Below are 21,818 nucleotides of genomic sequence, written 5' to 3' on the forward strand. Positions count from 1 at the left end.
AGGATAGGCCATTTTAACTAATTGTCTAACCCAACCCTTGAGTGTCGCTCACCTAATTTTGTTTCTTTTCTCCCTGGACAGGAGCTGGGTAGTGCGTGGCAGACTCCCTGGTGGTGGTCCCCATCTCACATCCCTTAAGTTTGCTGTGGCACGTGGTGGTTTGGTTTGTAGTATTTTTGTGTGTTTTAAGTTTCTTTAGTCTGTCCGCCTCCCTGAGTTTGGCCCTGTTCCCCCTTTTTTTGTTTATTTCCCCCTTAACTTACCGTGGTGAAGCAGACACTCGGGTCCCCAAAGAACATGTTCATTTTAAATCTAATAAACCATTGTTAAATAAAAATAATTTATATCTTTTTGGAAGTCCGTCTCATGTCCTCTTTAAAACTTTGTGTAACGAACCTGTGTGACCTCATAGTAGTTTTAGTACCGGGTCAAGTTTATTTCCTGGGGTGCAATTCCCCAGGTGGCGTTGTTGGACAACTTCCCCCTCTGCACCACATCTCGCCACACCGGCAAGGTTGGAGGCTTTGAAGGCCTGTTCGTACAGGTCGTCTTTTAAGGAGAGCTTTTCATCAAGGTCAAGTTCCTCTGTTAAAGTAGCTGTATCAACAAAGTCCTTTATTACTTTTCCTTTGAAGCTAATTGAGACAATGTGGGAGATCATCTGGAAGAACTGCACCATGTTCGTCCACTGTGTTTTGACTTGGGTTATGGCCTTAAGACCTTTTCCCAGCATTTCAAGGGTGGTTTCAAAGTTGATCTTTTCGAGGTTGCACTTGCTCATGTCAACCAGAATATCAGTCAGCTCCTTCTCACTCTGCTTCATTTCTTCCATGTTCTTCTCACGAGCCTGTTGTGCCTTATTGAGTTGTTCTCTGCGTTCTCCAATGCGCAGATGGGCGTTCTCACGTGCTCTCTCGCTGGCAGACTTTCCTGACCTGAACCACCTAAAAGTAAAAAATGATACGATTCCTTCCGTAGCATCCATATTGATCATATCCTGCCCAGAGGGAAGTGAATCCATGGCTTTCGTGTATTCTTCTTGTGCTTTTTCCATTTCCTCTGAATTCATCTTCATCATTTCGTTGAGCTGTTTTTTCATCTGTTCAGCTTGTTTCTTCTTTACTTCAGATACCTCCAGTTCTTTCTGAACCCTCTCTTTCTCAGCTCCGTACACACCTTTAGCTTCGGTAGCAGCCTCCAACAGCTCCGCTATTAAGTTGATGACCTCCATAAATTTGTCCTCAACACTCGTAGCTAGTTGCACGCAGGTTTCTGAGATTTTCTCAATATTTTTCAGTTGAACTGGCACGAGTTTTCCAACAATTTTGTCGTTGTCACTAAAGAGATATTTTACAGCTTTGTTCATGTAATCAGGAACTGCAGCTGTGTGAAGACGGATCTGATCCATGTTCTTGTGAGCCTCATTGAATGCACCCCAGCCAGTGTTGCAGACCTGCATAAGACTGGCACTGAAGGACTCTGGGTGCTTCATGTGCTGGAAGCCTCCTTCTGGGGGGTTCTTGTTGATGGAGAAGTCATGCTGAGATAGTGACATGAAGACCAGCTCTCCCATGACAGCGATGGAGAGAGGAGCAGGAGTTAGATATGCCCCCCAGTCTTCATGGGACTTCATCACCATCTCAGTGTCTTCCCGCACCTCATCTACACTGGTCACTGCAACTTGTGAGGCCATGTTACAAACTGTTGGAAACAAAGAGAAACAGGATGTCATGCAGAGAATAGCTCAAACCACTGGTTTCATACTCTTGTATGTATGCATTTTAGATATTACAATCATCACATAAAGATCGTATCTGCAAACGTATTATGTCAATATTCATTTCTTAGCTCACATAGAACACTTCATTTTTTTTAGAATTTTTTTTTTCATTTGAAAATGAATAATAATTAAGTCTTTAACAATAATCACAATCAGGGTTCATCAAACTCAGTAAGCTCAGGTATATAGTCATTATACATTCATAAAAGTAAAATTAAAGCTGTCAAATGGACAATCACTCCAATTAGTGCTCAGATTTGACTTATTTATGACTTATAGAAGAGTTAGAGGCTTGGGTGTAATTGTTTATTAAGGATCTCCATTAGCTGGTACCGTAGTAACCCGCTAGTCTTCCTGGGGTCCACAAGGAACAACAAAAAATACATACAGGAAATCACATCATCTCCAATACGTCATACATTGTCAAATCCAATTAATTATTATATACCTTCGCCTTCAATGGCTCTAAACAGCTTCCAGGTGGATGGTAGGATACTCGAACTACAAATGTGCTGACTGCTTTACAGCATAAGTCACTTGGGGAAATGGGCTCTTCCTTCAGGCAAAACACTTCCATAAATCTAAAAATGTATTTTCTCTAAGAACAAAACGGAATGTATCGTATACAGCCAAAGTGAACATTTATACTCTAAAATAAGATTGAAGTTACTTTTTCAAATCATGCTACTTTCAGTAGCCTACAACAGAGATAGTGAGGCAGATTATTCCACAGAGTTATTGCTCTAGATCAGGGGTCGGCAACCCGCGGCTCTTTAGCCTCCTCTTAGTGGCTCCCTTTGGCCTTGACAAAAAAACACATGAAAATTAATAAATGTAATTTTTATTTATATATTATTATCTTTGCTGTTTTATTTACTACTACTACTGTTAAACATCAAATTTTTAAAAGGTTTTTTTTTTTTTTTTTTTAATAATTTGTCAATCAGAATAAGGTGTGACTTAATGTCAAATGAGATCGAAGCAATCACTTAATCCCTCACTTAAAACCCTTATTAGTTGGTTGTTGCTATAGGCCTCCCAACGCAAATGGTTGGGGGGTATTTGGAAAAAATCTGTGATATGATTGACAATGTGTGTGACCTGACTAATGAAATGTATTTATTGGGTGATAAACTGGAACGCAACAGACTGTCCACTGAAAAAAAGGCTTCTCTCAATTACATGTGGTCTAACACAAATGGTAACTGAGCCAACTAGAGTATGTGTTAAAAGAGATGGATCCAGAACCTCAACTTGCATAGATCACATTTTCACGAACACAGCTTATGCACTAAGGTTATATCCATACCAATGGGCTGCAGTGATCATAACTTAGTAGTGATTTTGAGGAAAACAAGGGTTCCTAAAGCAGGACCCAAAATCATTTTAAAAAGGTCATATAAACACTTCAATGATAATCACTTTATTGATGATGTAAGAAAGATTTGTTGGGACCGTGTGTTAGAGGAAAATAATCCTGATGAGGCGGTAGAACATTTTAACAAACTTTTTGAGGAAATCATTAATAAACATGCGCCTGTGAAGAAGAGATCCATCAGAAGTGTTAGATCACCGTGGATTGATAATGAATTAAAGGAATGTATGGAACAGAGGGATAATGCTAAGAAAATGGCAATCAGCTCTAATTACGAATCTGATTGGCAAGTTTATCACAAATTAAGAAATTATGTAACCAAGTTCAATACAAAAGCCACATAGATATAGGTCTATGTGGCTTTTGTATGTCTGACGAAGAGCAACTGCTCAAAACGTTACATTGTTCCTGATAATAACTGCACCTAAGACTGCATTTAGGAGCCCTGCGGTGTGCGAGCCTTTTACTTTCTTTTTAATTCTTGCATGTTTTTGGCTCAGCACCTGCCCAAAAATTTTGGTACGGATGTGCGTGTGACTTTTCCTTTTTTTGCTGTCCATACAGAACCAATGTTGATAAAATGCATAACTGTCTTGCATGGTTGAATGTTAAGAACAGATTTACGGGGATTCAAGATGGCGGTGTAGCGAGTGGTTGACTTTTTCTGAGCTCCGCACCACCGCATTGATATTTCATTAAAAAAACTCCGCCCAACTCAATATTTGCAACAACTTCCACGTCGTATATCTTAACATGAATATTGACGAGTACTTTCTGAGACCCCGGGACAAGATTCCACTAAAAGAAAATCGAAATCCGACCAAGACGAGCAAGCTAGAAGCTACTGCTAGCATGACTGACTCCCCCCCAGAGGAGGAAGAGCAGCAACAGCCACAAGCTAACACCGAGGTTGTCCTTGACGCCGCTTTTCGTCAAACTATTCAGGAAATAACGGCAAACATAACCAGGGTGATTGATGAAAAGCTCGGACCGTTATCCCAAACCATACAGGCCCACGCCCAGCAGCTGAAAAAGATCGAGGCGAGAACCACCGAGGCAGAGAATAGGATTGCTGCGGCTGAACACACCTGTGATACGGTGGATACGCGGGTGCAGGTGCTTGAAAACCAAATACAAAGCATGGCCGAACATATCGACGACCTTGAGAATAGAGGCAGGAGAAAAAATGTCCGGGTTATTGGTTTGCCAGAAGACGCGGAGGGGACCAACCCAACAAAGTTTTTTGAGAGCTGGATACCCGACCTGCTCGGGATGGAGACGAAAGCCGGCCGCGTTAAAATTGAAAGAGCTCACCGCACCCTGGCGCCCAAGCCGGGACCGAACCAGCGACCACGACCCGTCCTGATCAGATTTCATAACCTCGCTGACAAACAGAGGGTGTTGGACGCCGCAAGACGCAGCGGGACCGTGAAGTACCAGGAATCCACCATCATGTTCTTCCAGGATTTGTCAGCCGCAGTGCTGCGCAAACGAAAAGGATTTGATGATGTGAAACGTCTGTGGGACACTGGTGCTAAGTATATGATGCTCTACCCGGCTACGCTGAAAATAATCCACGGTGGGGAGGCCAGAAACTTCAACTCCCCCGCTAAAGCAGTGGCTTTTGTTGACACTCTCAGATGAACTTACACGTGAGTCACCAGCCGATCCGTTTATGTTTTTGGGCAGGTTACTTATCTGAATAATAGCCTAATAATTTAAAAAAAAAAAAAAAAAAAAAAAAAAAGAGTTGTTTTGAACTTAGTTTATTTGTGGGTGGATCATATATTTACCGTATGCGATTAATGATTATGGCTCACTAAGCTAAAACTGAGCAATTTCAAATGACAATCTTTGCCCTACTGTAAATGACCTTTAATATGAGCATAGTACTTAAAGTAAATGTGTTCTTATGTTTACTTATTAACATTCTTTAAAGCCAGGCTTTTATTTTTTATATAGCCTATTAAGCAGACGGATATTCAGTGCTTTTATTTTTAAAGCGTCTCGCCGAGACCTCGTACACATCCGGTGCTTCGGATTTTACCGGCAGTAGGAAAAGTGTGTCTGCAAGGCTAAGAGTGTGTCTTCAATGCTAAAAGCAAGAAAAGTGTGTCTAACCCTCATGGAACGCCCTAGCATCTGGCTAATAAGGGGCACAAGGTTTGTTTTGTTACCATTTCATGCAGTGTGCGAAATACCCATCAATATTCGGGGGGGTCCCTAACTCGCGATTGTTGCGCAGTACCGTTATTTTTTTTTCTTTTTATAAAGTAGGACTATAACATTACAATAAGCCAAGAAAATTAGCCTATAGCCTAAAAAGGAGAGGCAAAGTTGTGCATTACAATGCAGAAAGTAATTGATAATAAATAGACGATAATTCAATAAATAAAAGACAATAATTGGCACCACACTGGCGCACTTGAACAATGAATAAATGCCAGGTATAGGAGACTGGCGCGCGATCAGGGCAATGCAGAAACGAATAGACAATAAATAAAATACAACAATTAAAATGAATGAAAGACACCAAACTCGTGCACTCAAATAACAACCAACTGTATAAATCTGGAGATCGGAGACTGACGTGCAATTATGTGCACGACGAGATCCTCAGCCTGCAACTATGACCGATCATGTAGCCTTATCTAACCATCCATCTAGCAAATACGTTTAAACACAGCATTGAACACATCCACAAATCACATTCGTATAACGGGCCATCATGAAAATTGAAAAAGCACAGACAAATAGCTCACAACAGGCGCCTGGCCAAACAACACCACTGGGGGTTCAGGCCATAGTATGCTGAAGCAGGCTAGCCTCTTACCTTAAGTTATTTTCCTGCCTTAATGTCAAGCCAAGGGTTGCGGTATTTCCATTACCCCACCTGCTTAGGTGTAAAAAAAAAAAAAGAAAAGAAAAGCGGCCAATCACCAGTGCTAGCAGCAGGGGCTGCGGCTACGTCTTCAGAGCACTCGGCCTCAACTTCACTTTCTTCGGCAGAGGGTGGAGAGGAACGGGATCCTCTGTTCTGATAGCGAGTGGGCTCGACTCCTGGCTGGGCTGGCGCACATGGCTAATTTGCATAATGCGCAGGTGACATGGTTCAGCTTAATGTTAAACGAATAAATGTTTTGAATTATGAATACTGGACATGGTGATCTTAAACACATTTAATTGACCACAATAAAATTATTGTATTATATTATATTATTTTTTTTTTTGACAAGATTGAGACCCCCCTCAGATTTTGCTTTTGAGTCTTTCAGGGGGTCTCAAGGGGTTAATCGGGGGGGTCCGACCCCCCCAAACCCCCCCGTATTTCGCACTATGATTTCATGCTAAATTTATGTCCGGCTCAAGTTTGGTTGCCGTGGATATTTTCATGTGTGGAACGTATTGTGGTTAGCGGTAGCTACTATTAGCATCGGTCAAGTTGCCGTGTCGGTCTGTATTGAAGTGAGATGAAGCTATAAGCTAACTCGTAGGTTGTTTTAGTAATGCAACAGGATGTATTTTGTCTGTTTTATATAAGGTCTGCTAAGGTTAAAAACTGTTCGTTGAGTTAAAAACTAACAGTTAAAAATGCTAATGTCATGTTAAATATTGTTTTATATTGCACTCTATGGGAGGTTGTCTTTCAGTTAAAATGTGAATTTTCCCTCATGACTGTAACATCAATCATAGCAGTTAAAATATATATTTAAATTCATGGAGTAAAACCTGTGAGTCTACATTAAGTTTATTAGATAAAAGGTGAACTTACATAATTGTGATAAAGGCAGTTAAAGGTAATTTCAAGTAAGAGTAAAGGTAACTGTATTTTGTTTTCTTCTTTTCATAGCTCTTACGGTGTGTTTACATTGAAACGGTCCAAGGAATAAAACATTGTGAACCATCAGTTTGAGAGTTCCACCATCATTTAGCTGGGGATGCTACACCTACCATCCTATGTTTATGGTGATCATGAGTGACTGATAACGTGATGTGTAAACCAATATTACTGAGAGTATTCTTATTTGTTTGTTTGTTTTTTTATGGCGGGATGGGGATCGTTTTCTTTCTTTTTTTGGGGGGGTCTGCCCATATCCAAGGGTGGATATTATCACTCAGGTTAGGGCTGCACAATTAATCGAATTTTAATCACGATCACGATTTTGGCTGCCACGATTAAATTAAGATGATCGTCGCGATATTAACATATTAAAAAACGGGTTGTGCTGCATATCAAATCAAGCACTTTGTTACCCTAACCCTACCTGATTTTTTAGTTGTTTTTTTTTGTTTTTTACACAAGTATCTGTAGGCTACTGTACAGAATGACACCTCTGCACTCTGCAATGGCATTTATTTTTCGCTAGCCCTTTGTCTTGGGTAAATTTTATTTTATTATTTATTTTTAAGTTTCATTTTGACCTGAAAGCATTCACATATTGGTTGTTTCAAATAGAAAGTGCAATAAAAACATGTTTTATCTAACATAATGTATAATCGTGAATAATAATCGTGATTTCAATATTGATAAAAATAATCGTGATTATCACTTTGGCCATAATCGTGCAGCCCTAACTCAGGTGGTGTTACTTGAGTTCGGAGCTGTAAGAGAAGCTAACCAAGTTAGAGTAGAGTGGTGGAGAAGGTCATGGTAATCCCCTGGTTACCGCGAGGGGAAGGTTCCTCCCACAGTGCTGTTGGCAGATTACAAACAACACAGATTACAAATAACAGAAGTTATTTGTAATCTGTGTTGTTTGTTTTTTGTTTTTCAGCTGGGTAATAGTCAAGTGCAGAAACTACATGGAGATTATAATACATTTGGAAGTTTAAATGTTTTCAGTAAAAAATGCTATGACCTGTGACACATTGAGGCTGTGCACTTGGAATATTAAGGGAAGCCACTCTCCCATCAAAAGGAAAAAAATATTGTCATCTTTAAAAAAAGAAAAGATTGATACTGTTATGTTGTCTATTTCTCGTCTTTCACCACCAAAATCAGAGGGGTGGCAATACTCATTAGGAAAAATTTACCAGTTAAGGTATCAAAATGTATTAAAGATAAATATGGACGGTTTGTACTTATTTCAGCCTCCTTACATGGGGAAGACTTAGCTCTGTTAAATCTCTACTGCCCTCCATGTCATCCCCTTAACTTTTTGTCGGAGGCTTTTGCCAAATTATCTTATCTTGCGGTGGAAAATACTATTGTAGGAGGTGACTTTAATTGCCTTATGAATCCTTTGATGGACAGATTTCCTCTAGGTGCTTTAGCCTTATCAAAACAGTCAAAACAAATCATTGGTCTGTGTGAGGACTTTGGATATGTGGATGTTTATAGGACACTTCACCCTGCAGATAAAGAATTCACCTTTTTCTCTAATCCTCACAATGGGCTCTATGCACAGCTCCACCACTTCCTGAATTTAAGGCTGCTCTTTTATTTCCTGTCTTACATTATTGGACAAACTGATTAATCCAGGTGTGTCTGAGTAGTCACAATGGTCAGACACACCTGGATTAATCAGTTTGTCCAATAATGTAAGACAGGAAATGAAGGACCTGCCTTAAATTCAGGAAGTGGTGGAGCTGTGCATAGAGCCCATTGTTACACAAGAATTGATTACTTTTTTGCCCCAAAACAGTTTATAGAATCTGTTGTCTCCTGTTTAATTGGAAACATCATAATATCAGATCACGCAGCAGTGTATATGCAGGGTTTCCGCTACATGTAATTGATCGTGGTGCACCGCCACGGCAAAATAAAAGCCGCCACACCTTCAGAATGATGATTTTTTTTATTTTTTATGTTAAAACAATGTAAAGCAGGTTTTCCACTAGGGGTTGCACAGACTAGTCCCCTGCTCCACAATGACGTTTTGAGCTTGACGTCGACTAGTCGCTGATCATGTAACATAGGCTACAGGAGTAGCGGCTTGAAACAACAGCTGAGTGCGCTGAATGAAAAAAATACGAGCGCAGTCAAGCTGGATAGAACGAGATCGTACCAGACAGGAAGTCGGGCACAGAAAAGGCGAGAGAATCCGGTCAATTTTCAAAATAAAATAAATGATGATTAAGTTTGCTGTCCGTCTATAAATATTTGTCAGTTGCGTCTGCACACAAGACACACATCCATAGGCTACATACAGCGCTAGAGACAGACCTGTGTGTGTGGAAAACCGAGCAGCCTACAGACGGGTCGATGTTTGACCGGCGTGGAGAGAGAGAGAGCAGGAGAAACTGCCGCTTCCGCGGCCAGTGTGTCGGGCTGCCGGCAATTTAAAAAAAAACAACTCTGCTCATATCGACAGCTTTACGTCGCGCACAACAACAACAGCAGCAACCAACCAGGAAAAACAAAAACTGTGAGTGAAACTGTGACTGAGCAGGACTGTGATGGTGACGAGGCCTGTGTGTCGTTTTCCTCCCTAATTGTTTAATGAACAGTAGCTACAGTATTTTCTTTTGCACCTTATGTTATAAAAAAAACAAACTGATTTACAGCTTGTTGTTTATAAAGCTGCTGTTCTGTGGACTCATTTCTGTGCGTGAGCTGTCAGTCGGTGAATACAGATTGTTGCAGAGCATTTCCCTCCTCCTGGGATTTTAGTTATGATGGGAAAAATATAAATGATGTCATCAGCGACTAGTCGACGATGCGATCTCGCCCTACCCCCCCCCCCCCCGTCGATCAGACCACACTCTTTAAAAAAATCCTGGCGGAAACACTGATATGATTATTACATTTAAAAAACTCTCTAAGAAACCCACAAGTTGGAGAATGGATACCTCAATTCAGGCATTTTCTTGCCTCCAACTCTCCCTCGGCTACTAATTCATCCCTGCTCTGGGAGACCTCCAAGGCTTATGCCAGGGGGTTGATCATATCCTATACTGCTTCCAAAAGAGGATGGAGCAACAAGTTTTATTAGAAAAAAGACTAAGTATTTCGGAGAGGGAATATATTAAGAAACCTACAGCAGCTAAACTGAAAGAAATTACTGCTATTCGCTCCACATTAGACTCCTTGCTAACAAAAAAGGCAGGGGAAAAATTAGGATATGCAAAACAAAGATTATTTGAACATGGGGACAAACCACGAAAATACTTAGCCAATTTAACAAAAAAGCGTAGGGCCTCTCAAGTTATTGAGTCAATTTTAGACGGGTCAGGGACTTGCTCCTCTGATTCTAAAATAATTAACGATACTTTTAGAAATTTCTATACAAGATTATATCAGTCGGAACAAGCTAACAATGCTGAAACTCTAATGGAAGCTTTCTTCTCTGAACTTGATCTCCCAACTATATCACAAGATCAGAAATCTAAATTAAATGCCCCAATCTCCGCGGTTGAACTGCGTGAGGCCATTCAACTCCTTCAATCAGGCAAGGCACCAGGCAGTGATGGTCTCAGTAGTGAGTTTTATAAAGAATTTCAAAATATTTTATTAGAGTCCATGGTGAATATGTTTAATCACTCTTTTGAATGTGGCACTCTCCCACCATCACTTAGGGAAGCTAATATTTCACTGATTCTCAAAAAAGGGAAACGCCCTGAGGATTGTGCCTCATATAGGCCGATCTCGCTGCTAAATGTGGATTTAAAAATCCTCTCCAAAGTCTTGGCAAGACGCTTAGAAGGCCTTCTACCAGTTATAGTGAAAGAGGATCAAACGGGCTTCATTAAGGGCTCTTATAACAACATTAGAAGATTGCTAAATATTATCAGGGTATATACACAAATCTTTGAGTCAATTTACTACCATTTAATACCTTTTTTCACTACCTTCAGATTTTTTTTAATACCACCACGACATCGAGTTGCACCAAGTATCAATCAGAAAGATTTTATGACATGTCAGGGCTCCAGACTAACTTTTTTGACTAGGAGCACAGTGGCCCCTAACTTAAAATTTTAGGAGCGCAAGCAGAAAATTTAGGGGCACACACCGAAATCGACTTGCAAAGTAAATTTGCACATTTCCTCTAATTTTCACTGTATTACTGATAAATACTGCATAAATGCAGAAACTATAATGTTTTAAATTCACATTTTATTGTGCAACAGTTTATATATTGAAAATATAAAGTTAATGTTTAGGCTGCACTGACCAATAACAAAACAAGTAGACACGCCACTTGTGGTAAACTCATCCTAGAACAGACCCCCCCCCCCCCTTGGGGTATAAGGTGCCTGTGTAGGCCAGCCCTTGTTGGCCTCCTTGTCTGATGACCCTGACTGAGCCACATGTGCACGGACTCCTTGGCATCAAACTCGTCGACACCCCCCCCCCCAACCTCCTCCGCACGGCCAAAAAAAAAGAGGATCTATCGATCAACAATCGATCAATCATATCCGAGCCTAGTCTGTGCAGCGCGTTCTGCAGCGCGAGTCAACCTGCTTCGTTGCCTTGTGACGATTTGAGTACCGCTGCCGAGAGCGCGAGCATATTATGGGATGTTTAAGGTTTGTAGCGAGCCGTCGAAAAAAAAAAAAATGCAGGTGACACAGCACACACACGTGCAGGTCACCGGTCTGTGTGTCTCCTGCTGTTTCACACAGAGCTGCGCTGTGGAAAGACGTCTCCTCCGCTCCGAGATGTAGAGAAGATAAACACACGCTTCTTATCACACATTAGCCAATCACAGTGGTCATTAAAAAAAAAAAAAAAAAAAATCGGCAAATTTACTGGTCGCACATGAGCGAGTAGATGAAAAATGTACTCGCACTGTATCAAATTTTAGTCGCAAAATGCGACCATTTAGTCGCAGTCTGGAGCCCTGCATGTACATAGATTTTATCATCCAACACTTACTTACATCATTACCATTACCCAGGAGACTCGGTTGCACAACAGGGCATCATCCATAAGTCATCAGGAACATTTGATCAAAAATAAAATATCTTATCATGCCTTTCTCAATCACCAGCCTCTCTCCCCTGATCCCACCCTCACCTGCCCCCCCCCGCTTCGGGGCTTCCTGCCCTTTCAAACGGAGCAGACCCGGACCCGGTCCGACTAAACACCGGGCTGGCAGTAGAAGGTTCATGGAGCTGTGAGCCGCGAGTGCATGAAAAAAGAGCACATCGGATGTGCGGCGCGTTACGTGCATCTACATTGACACACACATAGGCTACATCAAGGCGCCTGTCATCTCAATTTAAGTCTTCTGCAAACTTGCATTTTCCCATATTCAAAACGTTTTGCCACACGCTAAAATCCGAAGAGATTCACTAGTAGCACTTCTATCCGCCTGACAACTACATGAATTGATATGACGTCAATATCATTCCTTTTATTTTGAAGTAGCGGCGCAAGCAAGTAATGCTTTATTTATTTTATTACGCCTATTTCATCAAAATATAACCAGTCATTGTCCAAAAGAAAAAAAATAATACCTATTCTTTAAAATTAATACCTTTGGACCAAATTTATCACTTTTTAAGGCCATTAAATTTTGCTTTTTTGATTTATCACTTTTTAATACTTTTTAAAACCCCGCGGACACCCTGATTATCCAGGTATCTGAACAGCAGGAAATAGACGGTCTTGTAATTTCCCTAGATGCGGAAAAAGCTTTCGACCGCGTTGAATGGTCTTATTTATTTTTTACGCTTGATCGGTTTGGCCTGGATGATGACTTTGTTAGATGGTTGAAGGTCCTATACACAGAACCAATGGCCGCACTTTTAACCAACGGGCTCAGGTCCACAAATTTTGTGGTTCAGAGGGGCAGCAGACAGGGCTGTCCTCTGTCACCACTTTTATTTGCAGTGGCTATTGAGCCTTTAGCGGAAGCTGTCAGGCGTGACCCTTTAATGGTTGGACTGAATGTGGGAGGAAGATCTCATAAAATTTCATTATATGCAGACGATGTGTTATTATTTATGTTAAACCCCTCTGTATCAGTCCCACGTCTTATTCAGATTATTGATCGCTATACTGCCTTTTCCGGATATAAAGTTAATTTTTCCAAATCGGAGGCAATGCCTCTAGGTAATTTAAAACACCCGCGAGAAAATCCTAATCCTTTTCCATTCAAATGGTCCTCTACTGGTTTTATATACTTAGGTATATATATTACACCTAAATTTAATAAGTTGTTTCAAGCTAACTTTAACCCACTATTTGATAAAATAAAACAAGATTTGGAAAGATGGAACAATCTTCCCATATCATGGATGGACCGAATCTCGCCTGCTCTATCCAATACAAATGATTCCCATCTTATTCAATCATAAAATAGTGAAAAAACTCAATGGTTGGTTTAGCTCATTTATTTGGAGTAAACGAAGACCACGGATCAGGATGTCAGTGTTGCAGTCACCAAATGCTATGGGTGGGCTGGACCTCCCAGATATTAAGAGATACCAATTGACCCTTTGTCAAGGCCCCGCCCCCCACGGTTACTGTTGCTAGGTTGGACAAACAATGGTCACGGAAGGGTTAACTCCCATTGGAAACCATTGAAAATTAGGAAGATTTAAATTGCTAGTAAGGGAAATTTGAATGAACTTGAATAACAGAAAAACGGTGTCTGTGATAGAAGACAGATGTGGCTAAAGAGCGATTGAACGGGCATTACCTGACTTTTCCGAAAAATGGGGAAAAAATCATTGTTTTGGTCACTCACTAGCTAGTAGCTAACGGCGCTCGCTAACGTTAGCTCCAAGCTAATCTCCGCCGATCTCCCGTTTCTCCTCGTAAAACTTCACAAAGTTCAAAAGACATTAGCAGCGGTAATGTTACGTTTGCTAGATAACTTTGAAGGTATTAGTCCTTGGGCCAAGACCCAAAATTTCACATATCGGTATCACCTGGGAGGGCAAATTCTACCACCACGCTATGAGATAATGACGGAACGATACGAAACGGAGCCGTTTTCGAGGTAAATTCATACAAAACCGCTGATGCGCGTTGCGTTCAGGGACAGTTTTTCAGCAAGCAGTCTCCGTATTTACCCTGTATTTACCTCGAAAACGGCTCCGTTTCGTATCGTTCCGTCATTATCTCATAGCGTGGTGGTTGTGCAGGTCACAACTTGTCTACAAAAGCGCTGTGGAGTTTTGGGATGTTGAATTTGATGAGTTTAATGAGGGAAACCAAGAAATTCCCTTAGCCTCCATAGCGTAGCTCTGAGCAGCCAGCTGCTGCGCTCCGCCGTACTGAAAATAGCTTACACCTACAATTAAAGGTAATGAACCTACTGCTATGACTATAGCAATTATGGCAATGGGCCAATTTGCCAAAATGTTGAACTATCCCTTTAAGTCTGTAGATATCTTGGAAGCATTCTCTCCCACTGTGGCCTTTCTCCCTGCTCTCTCCCATCATGTTGCTGAACAGGTCATGGGTCCATTTTCCAGCATGGGTGTTCGCTCCGGCTCGAAGGACCATGAAAAAACTATGTGTGATGTCTATGGATATTCTCATTCATCCAGGTTCATCGTTCTTTTCTGGGCAAACTGAATCGTAGGCAACTGGTCTTATATTTATCTGGGAAGACGTTTTGCCTCTTATCCAAGGGGCTTCATCAGTTATACGCAACAAGTCTCACTAGTCCGCACTAGCTAGACAAAGACAGTGGAGTAAGACCCAGGTATGTAACCTCTGTGGGAGTGGTCACCAGAGTACCTGTGTGGGTGTGTTTACAAAGGTACTGGTTTCACTTGACCATTGTTGGGGTCCCCTGTGACATGATGTGTGATGTCCAAAAAGAGTGTTAAATGACTTTTAATGTTTTATTGGCTATCTGTGTTCTTTTTAGAATTAATGACAATCTGCCTATATGGGAAAATAACAAAATGCGGAAAAAATTTAAAAAGCTGCCCCTATGAAAAGGCTATCATATTTTAATTTACTTATATTGACCCTAAAAACAATTTAGTATAGGTAAGGTTTTGCCCACTTAAGTGATACCGATATCTGGTCTGGCCCAAGGACTATATTAGATCTTCTCTGTCTATGAACACGACCGGAGAGTGGACTGGAGAATGAATTAGCTTCAATAGCACTTCAGTACAGCCAGGAAAAACAGCCTCACTTCTCATGAGGACAGCAACAAACAACAACAAACAAACAAAACTTTGCAGTTAACCCCTGACCTATGCCTAGAGCCCCTCCTACTCCTAGTGGACCACCCCCAAACCCTATTATTAAGCTCAACTAAATACATAACAGAAGGTTAAAGTAATATTAGGAGTACTATGTTTATTGATGTCTTGTGTTTAGGGAATGGGATAAAAATGACTCCAATACGTTCCAGATATTGTGAGTTGCTATTGCAGGAACCCCAGGCACATTTTAACCATATTGAAAAATTATAAAGTATTTTTTGCCCAGAAGTTGCTGTCTACCTATCTTGTTTCATTCCAGAGTTGTCCAACCTTAGAATGTTGCGCAACACGTGACATGGGGAGAAGCGCTCTGATTGGTGGAACAACAGACCAATCAGAAGGCCAACAAAGGGTCAATTGAGTGCTCATTTCTTTCTTATGCATTGGATCACAGATAAGGCTCCCTCAGTGTCGGGATGGCACAGGACAATAATGGAATATATACCTCTGGACAGAGTTTGAAATTAACTTTTTGACCTACTAGCCAAGTGGCTAGTAGGTCAAAAAAGTTACTCGCCAGACAGATTTTTTACTAGCAAAAACCAACAAGTTGCTTCACTATTGTATTTCGACGTCACTAGTTCTATAGCAGTCATAGTAGAACCATATAACAGTCATCCTGTTCTTCTCAATCAATTGTGCTCTGTAGATGATGACCTTTCAACTTTTCTGGAATAACAGTAGTTTATGTGTGGCGGCCTGCCACAGGCTCTCACAGAAAGGCTTTTTTTTTTTTTTGATGACTTTCTTTAATGGAAGCAATTTCACAGGTAGCAACATGACAGTACAACGTGACAGAGAAGACTTCCATTCTTCCGTTTTACCCCCAGTTTTTTTATCCCTCCCACAATGCCACCCCACTCAAAGAAAAACAGTATAATAATCATTTTTTAACAGCGCTTCACCAACTCTCATCTCTGCCAGTCAGTCCACCTGCCGTCTCTCTCGCACGCACACACGCGCGCGCATACACACACAGACACGGGCGCATGGACAGTTGGCACTTTGCCGCTCGTAAATGCGCTATATCGCGCTGATTGTACAGTGTTCAAACACCCCACCACCCCGTCCGTCCGTCGGATAGTCCGACCACCGACTCTGGCGTGCTAACAGCTAACAGCTAACAGCTGTGCTACAGCAGCTGACTGAGCCTTTTGGAGCCGCGGCTCGGCTCACGTTAACTGGGCTCGGTGCGTTCCTCTCTGTCAGCTGTGAAGCAGCAGCGGTCTGATAAGCATCATGTCCGTCACGTGTCCCGTTATGCGCGGTGTCAGGTGACTATAAGTTTATAATACACTGGGGGAAACCATGGAAACAGATTGGGAGTCTCTTTTTTTCTAGCCAAGTGGCGAGACAGTTAAAAATCTGTCTCGCCACAGAGGAATCTGAGTCGCGAGTGGCGACCGCTAATTTCAAGCCCTGCCTCTGGACTTTCTCACCTGTCTACTGCACTCCAAAACGAATGCCTTTGAAAGAACATGGAAATCATTTCTTGACTATATTAATGTAAATGTTTCTGCTATACTGACGAGAGCGTTTGTATAAAAAATAAGGTATAATTTATTTTATTTTTCTCCCTGTCTAGCTTCCACTGTATTACACCCTAAGTTGTATAATGTATCACATGTCACATTTACCCAGAACTGAGTTGTTTGGGTTTTTGCATTACTTTTCCCAGCTTGTTGTTGTTGTTGTTGTTTTTGTTGTTGTTGTTGTTGTTGTTGTTGTTGTTGTTGTTGTTGTTGTTGTTGTGTGGTTTCGCTGTTTGGTCTGGTCCTGTCTTTTGTTAGCCTGGCTCTCGCCAGACCCTTGTAGTTCCGCAAAGCTACGCTGAGCTCCACACAAGGGTCTGGGACTGCTCCATAGGCGATTCATTTCAGAAGGCGGGGGCTTGTAAAAAAATCTTGTATGTGATTGGATAAACCACTTGTCCGTTATCTTGAATGACGTGCTACTTCAGCCACTCACTGCGAGCCGCCATTGTTGTTTGACTCAAACAGTCGCTTCAGCGCTACGTCACACCTCAGAAAGTCCCGCCCGGCGATCCTGATTGGTTCATTATTTTTTGCTCCGGGGAAGAAGTTTGCATTGGCCTCGAGTCCAGACCCTTGTGCGAAGCTGAGCGTAGCGCCTCTGGCGTAGCTTTGCGGAACTACAAGGGTCTGGCGAGAGCCAGGCTAGTCTTTTGTATGTTTGTTTATGAAGAAAATTAATAAACACATTTTTTTTTTAAATGTACTGCCTCAGTAGCAACTGCTATTAGAAGACTGTGACGAAATTGCCAAGGGTTCTATACAAACGTTTGTCTTCACCTTACCCAAAGTAAAAACAAATAAGATGAAAAGTATGGTAATGTTTAGGGCCATGGTGATATGGAATGCTCTGCCAGGACATATCATCCAAGAACGTAACAAATACAGATTTAAAGATCTATTGAAAGAACATTTATTAGTCAAACAGCAGCTCTCTATCTAGCTGAAGCTATTTGGTCCAATCCATTAGTGTTTGTCTGATTTACTTGAAATATCTTCAGTCTGCTTGTGTATTGGTTCTGTTTCTGTAAGTTAATGTCATTATGAGGAACGTATGTTGTTGAACATCTGATTATTTCACTACTATGGTTAATAGCTGCACTGTGGAAATGAATAAGTTCCAGTAATATGTATATGTTGTTTGTATTGTTTATGTTCTGTTGTTTTGTCTTGTTTTGTCTTGTAGATCGATGTGAGTTGTTGTGGTTATGGATGTTGTTATTGTGTTTATGGTGTGAATGATGTGTTTCTGTATTTATCGACTGCAATGGACAGTTCATCTTTAAAGGTAGACTCCAGGAAGAATAGTGATGGCCTTTGCCAAAGCTGATGGAGATCTGAATAAATGAATAAACTAAAATATGCGTCACATCAACGTCTATAGCCCTCGACTTTAGGCGGCTTCTGGAGTGTGCGACCCCTGCACTAACCATGAGTAAATCCCAAAAAAGAAAAATCTCAGAGGAAAAAAGAGAGTTTAATTCTTAGGATGCATTTGCCTTCACCACCAACCACCACGCTGGATTACCTGTGTGCTTAATATGTGGCGAGAAATTATCGAACAACAAAAAATGTAACGTTGAAAGACATTTTCAAAACAAGCACTCAGCATTCGCTGACAAATACCCAAGTGAAGACAGTGTTTCCTCCGGGATTTTTTTAAAGGTGTACAGAAATGGCCGTTTGTCCTGTTTGTCGCGCCGAGTTGTCACGAGCTGCAACACGAGTTTACCCGAGTAAGGAAAACGAATTTGATTGGTCGTTATCGAGCGGGCGGGATATTCAAAGTTTGGGGCGAGCCCGAGCTCCGTGTGTGTGTGCGTGTCTCAGACGTTTGAATGACGGATTACGGATCCAATATCAGTGGCTGGTGAATCGTGTACAGGCTGACGTATAATCTGTGCGCCTGCATTAGCCAATGCGAAAAAAAAAATACACACTTTCATCCCGGATTTACTCAAAAATAGAATTTTGCACAAAGTTTGGCCTACATCGTCTGAAAGATGAGTTATCACATTAATTTTATGATCCAGAGTGGGCTCAAATTCAGTTTTCTTTTCTGTACACCTTTAAAGAGTGGCGGCGAGGGTGGTCACTAGGATTTATGGACAGGGGGGCTTAGCCTCCACGGTGCACAGGATGTGAGCTTACGTGGTGCACAAGCACACAATTTCACAAACAACAAAGACTGTGAAATTGCTTCTAACATTTTTTGGACAGATTTAACAAAGAGCCTACGGTGTAACATTTTTAGGTAACGATTAGGTTTATTTTATTTATTTATTTTTTACAGTTTATGAGCTATCCTTTTTTACAAAAAATGATGTTGTTGTGTTGTAGTCAATACGTTTGAGTCGGCAGCTCTGTGTCTCTGTTGTCCGCTGCAACTTTGTGAGGGAGGGGCCGCGGGGGAAGAGGAGAACTGGCGTCACTCCTCTGTGAGGGCGGGGCAGGGGAGTGAGTCTCAGCAGACTGCTGAGAGAGGGCAGAGAGAAACGAAACTCCAAAGCTAAATACATATTGACGGCTTAACATTTGATGAATGTATGGCCATACGTTTACCCCTGGTCTAAAGGCAGAGGATGTTGTTATGATGGGATGTAAAGCCCTTTGAGACAAACTGTTTGTAAAAACGGGCTATAATATAAAATTGCCTTGCCTGGGTCTCCCTCCACTGTCTTTGTCCGGGTGCATGACGTCTGTCCGACTACCCATTTCTCCGACCACACATTTCTTTATTTTTGTGTCCATTTGTCCGACTTAAGTAGCCCTAACCCTTAACCTTACCCTAAACCTAACCTTATCACTGTTGAATCGGTAGTCGGACAAATGAGCCGTCGGACTTTTGTATGCTCCCCACTTTGTCCAACTAGTGCGGACTAGTGAGACTGCTGCGTGCAAAATGATGAAGCCCCTTAAGAGGAGACACATCTTCCCAGACAAATAGGGATGTGCGCGGTTACCCGAGTACCCGGGTACCCGAGTAGGCAATCTGCTACTCGGTTATGAATTTATTACCCGGATAACCTGGGATTAAAAAAAACGTCACGTTAGAGCAACAGTCTAGTGTCAGATCAAGCTACATCATCATGCCGTGGTTCGGCTTTTTGTAGCTTCTGTTAAACAGTTTTGGATCAAGCAGCAACGTGATTTTCTGCTGTGTAAAAGTGTTTTTGGATCGAGCCTCGGACTTTCAAACCTTTTACAATAATCTGTGGTGGTTCCCTCCTACGCCGTCGGGAGGGAGACGACAGGTGTCATCAAGTCTGTTATAAAATCTGCTGCTTTCAGTTTACAAACATTCTGAAACCTTCCCAGTTATTTCCTGAGACGATGCGAGGCAGAGAGGACCGAAGGCACCAACATGTAGTGGACTAATAAATAAGCACCGCTGATGATTAAAAAAAAAGAAAGAAAAAAAAGTTTTCTCCTCCGAGGCAGCCGCTCAGCGCGCATGCAGCGCATTCATTCCCCGACTGACACAGCGTCGTCAGACTAAATATCAGGTGGATAATTAGAGTAGAGATGGAGTTTAAGATGCACATATGGGGCAGATGTGCATCTTAAACTCCATCTCTACTCTTATTATCCACCTGATATTTAGTCTGACGACGCTGTGAGTCAGTAATGCGGACTGTCTGACGGACAGAGCGCATTTATGCACCGGCTGCGCTCTGTCCGTCAGACATGACGTCATTTTATTTTTTATTGCAGTAATCGATTACCTGAGTAACACCAGGTTAGGTTACTCGATTAGGAAAGTATTCGAAATGCCCATCCCTACAGACAAATACAAAGTCCAGTTGCCTACGATTCAATTTGCCCAGAAAAAAAAAATCTGGGATAGCTATGGTAAAAGAAGGACAAAGTGTAAAATACCATTGTACAATAAAGCATATCTGGTATAAAAGCCAACATGTTAAATGACTTACCTTCTTTCAGGTTGTTTGGTTTAAAGAAGATGCTGTTCAGTTTTCTTCCTTTTCCACTTGGTGGGTGAGATGCTGTTTGCTGTGTGTCCTCTGCTCCACTGCTCTCCTCTCTTATACACATCCAGTGTGGGTGGGGTAACGTTTGATGTGAGTTTCATGCTGAGTCACTGAACAGAAAGTGAAAGTAAAAGCACCTCCTGCCAAGCCACATGCACATTTGATAAATGGTCAGTGTGTAGCTGGAGCTGGTCCTATCTGGCAGAGTCACCCCACCCTGTTGAACTGAAAACAAACGTTGAAAGGGCAACGGGACGTCTCTAAACAGTGAAATAGTGAAACAGCAGAGAAGTGATTATATATGGAGCACAAATAAGGGGGGGTCCACAAGGATCCATACTGCAACCTGCACTGCTTACAGTGATTACGGATTATATGGTATCCGCGGGTCATTCTGTCATACCGCCACTCCGACATTGACGTCCAGTTGTCGTAATGGCGGCACTTCCATTGATTGAAAACGTCCCACCACTCTGACAATTTTTGTTTCCATTGTCGGAATGGCGGTACTTTCCTTTTTTGGAAACGTTCCGCCATTCCGACATATTAGGTCATTATGTGTAGTTTAATAATGATCACCAGGGCCGGCTCTAGCCATTTTGGTGCCCTAGGCGAGATTACGCTCAGGCGCCCCCCCAACAATGATCATAATGATCATAACGATAACATAGCAGTGTATCTCTATGCCCCCTCTGACCCTGAGATACACAACTTTCAACACACACAACAATCAGTAAAATTGCATTGAGTAAATCCTGGGTGAAGACATGAAAAAATGTGTCTCTTCACAATCGTGAGAACAAACTGTTGTGGTGCTTGAAATGGGTATACGAAAGTCTGGGCTTCACAAAAGCAGTGGAATATACTGTATGATATAAGGCGATAAGTGTAGAAAAAAAATTGTTTAATTGCTTTTTGAGCATAAATGTTAGGCCTAACTGTCATTCTCACCAAATGTCTCAAATGTGGGATAACAGAAGCTAAATATTGACTTCACGTTACATTTCAAACTTCATGAG

At 41.6% G+C, this 21,818-nt stretch overlaps 1 protein-coding gene across 1 annotated transcript; it reads right to left on the reverse strand.

The window, feature by feature from the left end:
• Positions 1 to 406: 406 nt before the first annotated feature.
• Positions 407 to 1,703, reverse strand: LOC146982228 (uncharacterized). Its single transcript, XM_085785556.1, has one exon. It carries the CDS (start codon positions 1,691 to 1,693, stop codon positions 407 to 409), a length of 1,287 nt encoding a protein of 428 aa, XP_085641682.1. The 5' UTR covers positions 1,694 to 1,703.
• Positions 1,704 to 21,818: the final 20,115 nt, after the last annotated feature.

Source organism: Trachurus japonicus, chromosome 8 (assembly GCF_045865225.1).
Source record: "Trachurus japonicus isolate A0001 chromosome 8, Traja_1.0".
In the NCBI taxonomy this organism is placed as follows: domain Eukaryota; kingdom Metazoa; phylum Chordata; class Actinopteri; order Carangiformes; family Carangidae; genus Trachurus; species Trachurus japonicus.